Here is a 10,966-nt window from a genome sequence, read left to right on the forward strand (position 1 = left end):
AATGACATGCTTGCTACCATGCCAAGTAGTATGAAAGCTATTGAAAACCTAATTTCACTACAATTTTGTAAAAACGTAATTACAAAAACAAAAATCAAACAGGAACAGTGAAATGTCGAGATAAAGCATTACATATCAGATTTAGATCAAAGCGAAAAAAATAATGGAGAATTCTTCAAAACCAACCACGATTGTTGGAGTTTGGATATGGGTTTTTTTTTGTTTCAGATTCTTATTTTGTGAAGAACATGTGTTCTGATTTCATTTTTGTTAATTTTGTAAACAAATTATTAAACTAAAGAAGTGAAGATCCAATTTTTAAGATGGTTTGTTCTTAGAGAGAGAGAGAGAGAGAGAGAGAGAGAGAGAGAGAGAGAGAGAGAGAGAGAGAGAGAGAGAGAGAGAGAGAGAGAGAGAGATGTGGGCCATGTATTTAAAGAAAATAATGAAAAAATAAAAAATAAATATGTAAGGGGTAAAAAGGTAATTTAAAATTTTGAAATAGATTAGATCTATAACGAAACTAGCTGAAAATAACTGTTTGTTAAAAGTTTTGGAACCACATAGACTATCTATGAGATTTTTTGAACTTAGAGACTATATGTTAGATTTTTGAAAAGCATAAGGATCATTTATAAAGTTTACTCAAAATTATGTTATAATGTATTGTACATCCATGTATATTATAGATTATGAATATGAATGTTTTTTACAAGGAGTTTGTTTTTATATATATGACGTGTTTGACAAAACTAGTTGGTAGCGGGTAGCGGACAACGGAAAACGGAAAGCTGGTAGCTGGTAGTGGGTAGCGAAAAGATGGTAACCGGTAGCATTTCGTTAAAAACTACGTGCAATAACTTTTAGATTTAGAACATTTTGTTTAAACTAAACAATAAAAACTTGTAGTTCCAAACGAACATTTTTGTTCAAAACGGAACATTTTGTCAAACGCTAACAACTAGAAGCTCCTAAACGTTATATGTCAAACATGCTCATAATGGATCAATTACTTTATTAAACTCAAACATCTAATGAAACTAATGTATTTATGGAGATTTTCGCAAGTATCAAATATTCAAATATAAAGTACGAATTTATATGTAAAAGAAATCGAAATAAAATGTACAAAAAATCGAATAACAGCCTAAATAGGTACAAAATTTTAATATTTACAGCCAAAACTGAAGTTGATTACAAACTACACACCCAATCAGCTTTAGATCACACGGAGGTCACCAGAGGTGCAAGAAACAAGCATGAGATCAGATGAATCCCGACAATGACGGAAAAAGAGCCGATCAAATCGCTATACTCTAAAATCACACTGAAGGGGTTTTAATATGACTGTTTACGACCAATTTCAACCACCCCAGTTGACATACGCCCTTTGGATCCACTGATTTCCGTATGATTGCGGCAGATCGATCACCTACATGGCGAATTTCCTAGCTCAGTTTCTGTCGATCAAGAATTCTTGTGAACGCGTCGTCATTGCTGGTATAGTTGATTAATCCGTCCATCCTTTATTATTTGTAGCCCTAATTTACATTTGAAACATGCGTTTGTATTCAACTGATAGAAATATAAATCATGTAGATCAAATTATTACTATTTTGTTGATGGTTTTTGTTTACATTGCGGAAATGTAAATGTAATACCTCCATTAGTACTTGGAGTTTCCTCAATCGCATAATTTAAGCGAACATTTCTCTTCTAAATTCAGACCTAGTTCTTTCGAACTGAAAATTCATGCATATATTTCAGTTTTTGGCTATAAATTTTCCATATCGTCATAACTTATGAGTTATATCTGAATGTTGAAATCTCAAAATCTCTTATTTAATTGATCACAGTTGAAGATGTGAGTGATTTGTGGCCCTTAGTCAAGAAGGGATTTGAGGAACGACTTCCAATAAGAAGAGCTACATTGAATAACAAAACCCGTAATCCCTTATTAGTGGATAATCTGCCAGCTGAATACATACTAACAACAGATTCAAGGCTCCGCAGTAGGTTCCCTCAAGAACAATTCTTATTTTCATTCAGAGAACCATATGCAACTGTGGTCCTTGTGACTTGTGAGGTAACTGATACTTCATCTTTCACTTTGGTTAAATATTTCTATTAATCTGTTAAATTCAACAACACAAATGAAGTTGTTATCACCTCATCAACAGGATCTGGATGAGTTCAAGACAATCCTAAAACCCCGTTTGAAATTAATCGTGCAAAATGATGAGAGAGAGTGGTTTATTGTCTTTGTGTCTAGAGCTCCACCCCACAATGATCAAGCAAACAAGATGGCTAAAAAAGTTTATGCCAAACTTGAAGTTGATTTTAGCTCAAAGAAGAGGGAAAGGTAAATTTGCTATCTTAATAAATGTATCTTGATTTCAATACAAAAAAAAAGGGAAAGAACAAAGATAAACTGTCATTGTAAATTTGTAATTGGAACAGGTGCTGTAAATTGGATATGCATGGACCTGAAACAACTTTCTGGGAAGATTTGGAATCTAAAATTACTGAGTGCATTCGAAACACTCTTGATAAACGTATACAATTCTATGAAGAAGAAATCCGTAAACTCAGTGAACAAAGATTCAAACCAGTTTGGAGTTTCTGTAACTTCTTCATCTTAAAGGTACCCATGATTTTTATATCTGTTGAAAATTTATTGATCTTGGATTCCCTTTAAATTATTATTTGCAAATATAGGAAAGTTTGGCATTCATGTTTGAGATGGCTCATCTACATGAAGATTCATTACGTGAATATGATGAACTAGAGCTTTGCTACTTGGAAACAGGTGTTTTTTTTTCTTTTCTTTTGTTGTATTTTGAACTTTTTTAACAAATGTGAACTTACTAACTTTATTTGTGTGTGATTAGTTAACATATCAGGCAAACAAAGGGACTTTGGAGGAATGGAGCATGGAGATGATCAAGCTGCATTATTAAACCCTGGAAAAAAACCATTGACACAAATAGTTCAAGATGATTCCTTTAGAGAGTTTGAATTTAGACAATACCTATTTTCTTGTCAAGCAAAGGTAATCTTTATGCTTTGTTGCATGTATACATGTAACATGTTTATTGCTTGTATATGCTTTCACTGAGAGGAATACATTTGCAGCTATTGTTCAAGCTAAATCGTCCATTTGAGGTTGCATCAAGAGGGTATTCATTTGTTATTAGCTTCTCAAAAGCATTGGCTCTTCATGAGGTCTGACATTCACTTCAGTGAGTATTAATTCATATTTTCTAAATTTACAACTTGGTTTTTTTCTGATTACATTTCTTTCTATTGTCCAGAGTATTTTACCCTTTTGTATACGCGAAGTTTGGATTATAACTTCTTGCTTGAGTTTAGTCAATGCAACTGCTGCTCATTATAGCAATGGTCTTGTGGGACCCGAAATAGAAAAAGAATATTATCGTGTACGTGGGGAACTATATTCTCTATGTAGAGCTAAGGTAAAGAGGTTATAACTTATAAAACAACATATCAACCTACTTTTTTTTGTCTAATTTATTGAAAGTTTATTCTTGAATTTGTTAGTTCATGAGACTTGCATATTTACTTGGTTATGGTTCTGCTATAGAAAGAAGTCCAGTCAACAGGTAGCCTAGCCACTCAACTTTTATCCTGTAAATTGCTTTTAACTTTGTAATTTATTCACGATAAAAAAAGTTTATAATTATTTATTTAATTTTGTAAACAGTGCTTCACTTAGCATGCTACCATGGCCTAAACCAGCAGTTTGGCCTTCTGTTCCTTCTGATGCAGCATCTGAAGTTCTTGCTAAAGAAAAGGTATCAATTCATATCTTATATTATGTTTATTAATAAATTAATAAATAAAGAAAGTTAATATTTGACTTAATTGACATTATATTATATAGATGATTCTTCAAGCTACTCCAAGGGTCAAACATTTTGGTATTCAAAGGAAGCCACTACCTCTTGAGCCTTCATTTCTTTTGAGAGAAGCTAATAGGCGAAGAGCTTCTCTTTCTGCTGGAAATATGTTTGAAATGTTTGATGGGTATGGAAAACTGTATTTTTATAGTTACAAAAATGGTCCCTATGCTTTCTGATTTTTACCGTGTTTAGTCAAAAATCGAAACTTTTTCCAATTTTTCTCCGTATTTCAAGGTTCTGTATATATTTTTGTCCTTCTTTCAAGGTTTCAGGGAGAAAATCGATATGAAACCTTTTCATAAGGACTAAAATCGAAAAACAGTTTTGAGTTTTGGACCAAACATGGTAAATATCAAAAACCTTATTTTGTTATACATGTAAAAAAATGGCACTCTGATCCGCTTATCATATAATTCCAGCTCATTATCTCCATCTCCCAAATTACAACCAACATCCATGTCAAGAACCAATTCTACACCAGGAAACTTTGAAAGCTCAATCGATCGCCCTATGAAACTTGCAGAAATCTTTGTTGCAGCTGAACATGCTCTCAAAAAGACAATATCTGATCATGGGTTATGGACATCATTCTCATCATTAGCAGATTTTGAGGTGCATGTCCAAGTCCACCTCAGCATTGGATGATGTTTGACTTTCTTTTCTCATATCATTCATGATTTGTGTTTTCAGAAAAAGTATCTAGAACTTTCAAAGTCTGCTGCTGAAAACTATCATCATTCATGGTGGAAAAGACATGGGGTTGTTCTTGATGGAGAAATTGCTGCTGTTTGCTTCAAACATGGTGAATATGACTTAGCAAAAAAGTCATATGAAAAAGTGTGTGCTCTTTATTCTGGTGAAGGGTGGGAGGATTTGTTAGCTGATGTGCTTCCTGATTTAGCTGAGTGTCAAAAAATACTTAATGATCAAGCTGGTTACTTATCATCTTGTGTGAGATTACTCTCTCTTGATAAAAATCTGTTTTTGAAAAAAGAACGTGAATCTTTTCAATCAGAAGTTGTTCGTCTTGCACATGGTGAAATGGACCATCCTGTCCCTCTAGATGTCTCATCATTAATTACCTTTTCTGGGAACTCTGGACCACCATTAGAGCTCTGTGATGGCGATCCAGGGAATCTGAGTGTAACTTTATGGAGTGGCTTTCCTGATGACATCACTCTTGACTCACTCAGTCTTACCTTGACAGCTACTAGTAATGCTGATGAAGGTGTTAAGGTATTTTCTTTTTTCTTAATTTGAGTAAAAAGAGTAAATTCTGATTTTTTTTCTTTCAATATTTAGGCAATCAGGAGCTCGGGTGCTACAATACTAAACCCTGGGAGAAACACAATTACACTTTCATTACCCCCTCAGAAAACAGGTTCCTATGTCTTGGGTGTACTTACAGGGCAAATTGGTCATTTACGCTTTAGGTCTCATGGATTCTCCAGAGGTGGTCCCGCTGAAAGTGATGATCTTATGAGTTATGAGAAGCCAACTAGACCAATTCTTAAGGTAGTAATACTAGATAGTTCTATTCTTAAAGTTGGATGTACTTACAGGGGTAGATTGGTCATTTCAAAATTTTCATTTGTTTATTAACTTTAGGTGTTCAAACCAAGGGCACTTGTTGATCTTGCTGCAGCAGTGTCATCTGCATTGTTAATGAATGAGCCTCAATGGGTGGGTATAATTGTCAAACCAATAAATTATTCCCTAAAAGGAGCTGCTTTACATATTGATACCGGTCCTGGATTGAGGATAGAAGAGTCATTTCCCATTGAAATGGAGAAATACGGATTAGAGGATAAAAAGAACAATAATGATTCTGTTAAAGAAATTACGAAATTAACCTTGAAGAATGGTAGCATAGAGTTACCTGACTGGGCAAGTAATATAGAGAGTGTTTTATGGGTTCCTGTTCGTGCCATTAATGAAGGACTTGCAAGAGGAACATCTGCAGGTTCATTTATTATTATTAGAGTTAGAATAAATTACATTTTTGGTCCCTGAGTATAGCTGGTTTTTTCAATTTTGGCCCCGATTCTTTTTCTTACAGTTTTGGTCCTTATTTGAGGTTTTTGTAACGTTTTTGGTTCCTGTTCCAAGTAAAATGACTATATATTTTGGACCAAAATTGCAAAAATCAGCTATACTCAGGGACTAAAAATGTAATTTAATCTTATTAATATTATCAATGTGTTTCTCTTTTAATAATCCATTGATATTTCTTGTAGGGGCAGTTTCGTCCGGAAGACCGAGTGTTGTGGATGGATTAAGGACTGTAGCTTTGAAACTTGAATTTGGAGTATCACGCAATCAAAAATTTGATAGGTTTTCAGTTTTTAATAATTTAATTTGATTTTCAGTCCCAAATGTAGTGAAAATATTAACATTTTTGCCATTATTTGTAGGACTATAGCTGTTCACTTCACCAACCCATTCCATGTCAGCACACGTCTTGCAGATAAGTGCAGTGATGGCACCTTGCTTTTGCAGGTATATTGATCTCAAGTCTTGTCAGGGTTAAATGCAAAAAAAATAAAAATAATAATAATAATAATTATTTACTCACATTCCCAGGTAATACTCCACTCACAAGTGAAGGCTAACTTAACCATACACGATGCTTGGCTGGACCTAAAAGACGGTTTTACCCTTGCTGGTGAAAGTCAATGTAACGGAAGACCAACATCCGCCTTCTTTCCACTTGTAGTTCCTTCTACATCAAGAGCCGGAATCTTGTTCACTATATCCCTAGCCACAAATGGCAAGCATTATTTTATTTCTCATTTTATCACTCATCTTTAGATAAAAAGTAATTAATTTCTTGTTTTTTTTTTTTGACAGATGAAGCGAAAGACATAAATCCTGATAGTGATACGATATTAAATATAAAATATAAAATATCTGGGGATAGAAATCTTGGATCGCATACTCCTATGTTTGAGGATGAGTTGACTTTTAAGAGTGCTCTTGTTTTACAAAGACCAGTGTTGGAACCTTGTTTGGCAGTTGGTTTTCTTCCCCTTCCTCCAGAAGGCCTTAGAGTCGGCCAGCTTTTTACTATGAAATGGCGAGTTGAAAGGTTGAAATTTCTCGAGGACGAACAATATGTAAGTTTCTAAAATTTTTACTTTTTTTTTTTGGCGATAAACACTTCAAAAAAAAAAAAGTAAAAATGAGTTAAATCATATATTTGATTTGCGAACAGGATGAGGTAGTATATGAAATAAACGCAAATTCTGAAAACTGGATGATTGCTGGGAGGAAGCGAGGCCATGCACCTCTCTCCACAAAGCAAGGTACTAACCTTTTATAATCCAAATCCTCTTTCAATATCAACATTTAATAAATTAATAATTTTATATCTTGATTTTGAAAGCAAAGCATGTTGTCTAAAAATAAACTTAATGTATACAGGTTCACGAATAGAGATTTCAATCCTATGCGTACCATTGGTTGCTGGGTACGTGCGGCCCCCACAACTGGAGTTACCGGACATTGGTGAAGGTAATATTAGTTGCAACCCAGCCGGGCCCCACTTGGTCTGTGTTTCCCCTCCACCTCTCAGCTCCTCCTTCTGTATTCCCATTCCCATTCCTGCCTAGAGATCAAATGGTGACTTTTGTAGGTGGTAGGTTATAGTCAAATTTCATACACTGATTTTTAAGACTATAATATGTATGTTATAACCTAATTTTGTATCTTTATTATGTGGGATTTGTGTGTGTCTATGATTACTTTCAATCACTTTATTCATTTACTGTCACTACCTCACATACTTCCTTTCATACATTAAGATTCATCAATACTTTTGTTTTTAGGTCATTCTTTGCACATCATGGAATTGAAATCAATTATGAAGTAACACAAAGCTCGTAGGTGTCATAAGATCATTAGGAACCTATCGGGACATTACTCGATAGATATTAATCATCAAGGACCAAATATGAAGAATCAAGGAGTTATACCTAAACAAAACATTAGTTTCCTTTTTAATGCCAAATATGAAGAATCAAGGAGTTATACCTTTCACTTAGGGATAGAGGAGGATTAAAGGAAGCTAATATAACATTTGAACCTTCAATAATTGGTTTTTGTTGAGAAAATTTGCTTTATCATAGACTGAGCATGGGAATGAAGAGAATCTATATGGACCGAGCATGGTCTTTAAGTTGGAGAATTTTAGGCATTATAAGCTTACCGGAACTTGCACCAGGAAAGGCATGGATGTGTTTGGTCCAATCACACTCACATTGTCTGAGTTCATTTTTTTTTGTTTGACCAACGAACTAAAAGGAAATCATGCTCATTTTGGTTCATTCTTCTTCTAGATCTATGTGTGCACGTTGCATGGTGTAATTTTCAGTGTATGAGAGTATCACGGAAGATCAGAGTAAAGAGACCACATACATTTTACAAGGAAGGTCATCAAACAATATAAGATATTTCGTTTACTCTTGTGTTGATGATAACACTAAGGTTTAGAAAAAAATGGGGAGTGGGCTATGTAATGAGTTTGATCATGGAAATTTCCATTCTAATCCAATATTATGAGTTGTTAATCACTAGAAAGGAAGATGATGATTATCATGTTGATCTTTTAAGAACTTGCATTGTGTGTAAGTGGATTTTTAACTCTAACATGAAACCTTGGTGAAGAAAGATTGATGCTCTACAGGGGAAATCATAACCATAGTGAAATTATGCTAAAAATGACATATTAGAAGAAATTGGTTACTTGTTATGAAGTTTTTAAACCAACTTCGTGGTTGAAAACATATTATCCAACTAAACGACTTGAGGTGATCGAATGTTTGGGACGCATGTGAGTGAGTGAGATATATTGATAACTATTGGTAACCGACTTCATTAATGAAATAACAATGAATATGTAAAAGTTAGGTTTATTTTGAAAAAAAAAATAGGTCAAAAAAAAAAAAAAACAGAAAACAAAAGTATAGAGTATTTTATCGAAAAAACCCAATCCAACTTTGTTAAATGGCCACTCCATTTATGAAATAACATAGAATAGGTAAAAGTTAGGTTTATTTTGTAAAAAAAAAAAGTTTAAAACGATTTTTTTTTTTTATGAACAAACCCTTTTAGAAAAAAATAAAAATTTAAGCTTTTAAAAAATCATTTTTTTCCGCCAAACATCCATTCCACCGTCATATAGATAATTGAATACAACAAAACTTTTCTTTAGAAGAGATTTAACTGGCTCCCACAAAAAATAAATCAAATGCTCAAACATGTAACTATCATTTTGATGTGATGATACAAATCCAAAACTTTTCGACAACAAACAAAGAAAAGGCAATTGATGGTTGATAGATGCAATTTGATAGCAACATATATTGACAAATGCATGTGCGGCGGGTGCATGGTGACGACCGTTGTTGCTTATTCTTTTCCACCAATAGTCCTCCTCAATCACCCGTCCCCCTCGCCACTAATGGTGGTGCTCTTTTAAAATTATTAAAAGAATCGACAAATTCATGACAATTAGATATCTTTAACATCTTAAAAACAGTATATGAAAAGACATTTTATGGATAGGAAAAGTGATAAAATATAATCTCAAATTCTGTTGGATTGATTGCTTTCTAGAATGGTATCTAATCTTCCTTAAGGTTAATGAACAATTCTTTAATTAATGGTAAAATATAATATGGTCACCGAAAAAATTCGAGTTTTCGCCAATTTATCTTTTGAATATTAGTGTATCTTTGACAAAGAGTTTTTAGGAGATTTTAGTTTTTAGCTTTTAATAAAAATCTTTTAAATATTAGCTTTTAATAAAAATCTTTTGTTTAGGACTATGGACACAAAGCTTTTACTTCAAATAAAAAAAATCATAATCCAAAAAAGTTATTTTAACTAGCTTCTATGAATTTTTAGCTTTTAACTTTTATGTTTTATGATACGAGCTCATCTAATACTAAGCCTATATCAAGTCAAAGTGTAAAACTCACTATTAAAAGTTAGCTTGTAGGAAAGACACCTAGACTTATAAACCATTAACTTAATTTACTTTTTGGCCGATCTGTGATCGTAACATTTTATGTTATTTTATATTTTTAAAAAGTATACACATAATTTTATCGAACATTTCTACATAAATAAAAGCACAACTTACAGTTTCCAGCTTTGAACTTCCTGCTATCAACTAGATTTATCAAACATACAGTAATACTACTTATTTTTGCATTCAATGCAGTAGGGTGAGCACGGTGCGGTTCAGTTCGGTTTTTGGGTCAAACCGAACCACAAACCACAAGTTGCGGTTATCTATAGGGAAAAACCGGAATTTACGGTTTTGATTCTGTGCGGTTTTACGGTTATTTCGGTGCAGTTTCGGTTTTTAATTGAAAAATGAGCTGATGCGGTTTTCCGGTTAAAACGATACGGCTTTTCATGTCCAAACCAGATTTTTCAGTTGACTTTCTTTTATTTGCAGAATTTCGTTGACTTCATTTATTTCTAGATTTTTGTTGCAAATAATCACTATTTTGGCCAATTTTATTCTTGCAAGTTGCATTTTATTATGTTATAGTTGCTTTATTTCATTCGACCAATATGCCTTACTGTTAAATACACCACTGAAAAATGAAAATGGTTTTTTTGACAATATTTGTATTAAATAAATAATATATAAATTCAATATGTATAATAAATAATAATGCGGTTATTTCGGTTTTTGCGGTGCAGTTATACAGTATAAAACTTAACTCGACTGAAATTTGTGGATTTTTGAAGATTTAAAACCATAACATCAGTTTTATGTTCGGTTTCGATTTTGGGTTAAGTTTTAATTGCTTTATATAGCTACAAGTATAACTTTTTCGGTTTACTTTTAGTAAATTACCTTTCATCATTACATTCATTTTAATACGTTGGTTTTATTGTCTTCTTAGGCTATCCGGAGTGGGCAGCTCAACCCACGCGTGAAGCTGAGCTGGAGGGTCTGAAGACGCGTGAACACCATCCCCAGGCCCAGTGGCTTGCGTGTGGCGTCTCTATGAAGACGGACGAAG

General features: G+C 33.4%; 1 protein-coding gene across 1 annotated transcript; it reads left to right on the forward strand.

Moving 5' to 3' along the window:
• The first annotated feature begins 1,176 nt into the window (after window positions 1–1,176).
• On the forward strand, window positions 1,177–7,695 carry CLUB (TRAPP II complex TRAPPC10/CLUB). Its single transcript, XM_079070696.1, has 21 exons — window positions 1,177–1,500; window positions 1,857–2,086; window positions 2,181–2,362; window positions 2,461–2,644; window positions 2,719–2,809; window positions 2,892–3,052; window positions 3,136–3,225; window positions 3,315–3,476; window positions 3,562–3,623; window positions 3,725–3,815; window positions 3,905–4,047; window positions 4,343–4,535; window positions 4,614–5,159; window positions 5,226–5,438; window positions 5,532–5,886; window positions 6,161–6,257; window positions 6,338–6,422; window positions 6,507–6,693; window positions 6,774–7,039; window positions 7,138–7,228; window positions 7,347–7,695. The coding sequence occupies exons 1-21, from the start codon at window positions 1,437–1,439 to the stop codon at window positions 7,532–7,534; spliced, it is 3,681 nt and encodes a 1,226-aa protein (XP_078926822.1). The 5' UTR covers window positions 1,177–1,436; the 3' UTR covers window positions 7,535–7,695.
• Window positions 7,696–10,966: the final 3,271 nt, after the last annotated feature.

The sequence above is a fragment of the Lactuca virosa genome, chromosome 9, assembly GCF_052849685.1.
Source record: "Lactuca virosa cultivar CGN04683 chromosome 9, Lactuca_virosa_CGN04683_v6, whole genome shotgun sequence".
NCBI classification, from domain to species: Eukaryota; Viridiplantae; Streptophyta; class Magnoliopsida; order Asterales; family Asteraceae; genus Lactuca; species Lactuca virosa.

Bases quoted from the DNA above. Each gene is read 5' to 3' on its own strand.
- CLUB (XM_079070696.1), top strand. From the start codon at position 1,437: ATGGCGAATTTCCTAGCTCAGTTTCTGTCGATCAAGAATTCTTGTGAA. The intron at 5,439-5,531 runs GTAGTAATACTA...TATTAACTTTAG, and splicing joins CAACTAGACCAATTCTTAAG to GTGTTCAAACCAAGGGCACT. The intron at 6,423-6,506 runs GTATATTGATCT...TCACATTCCCAG, and splicing joins ATGGCACCTTGCTTTTGCAG to GTAATACTCCACTCACAAGT.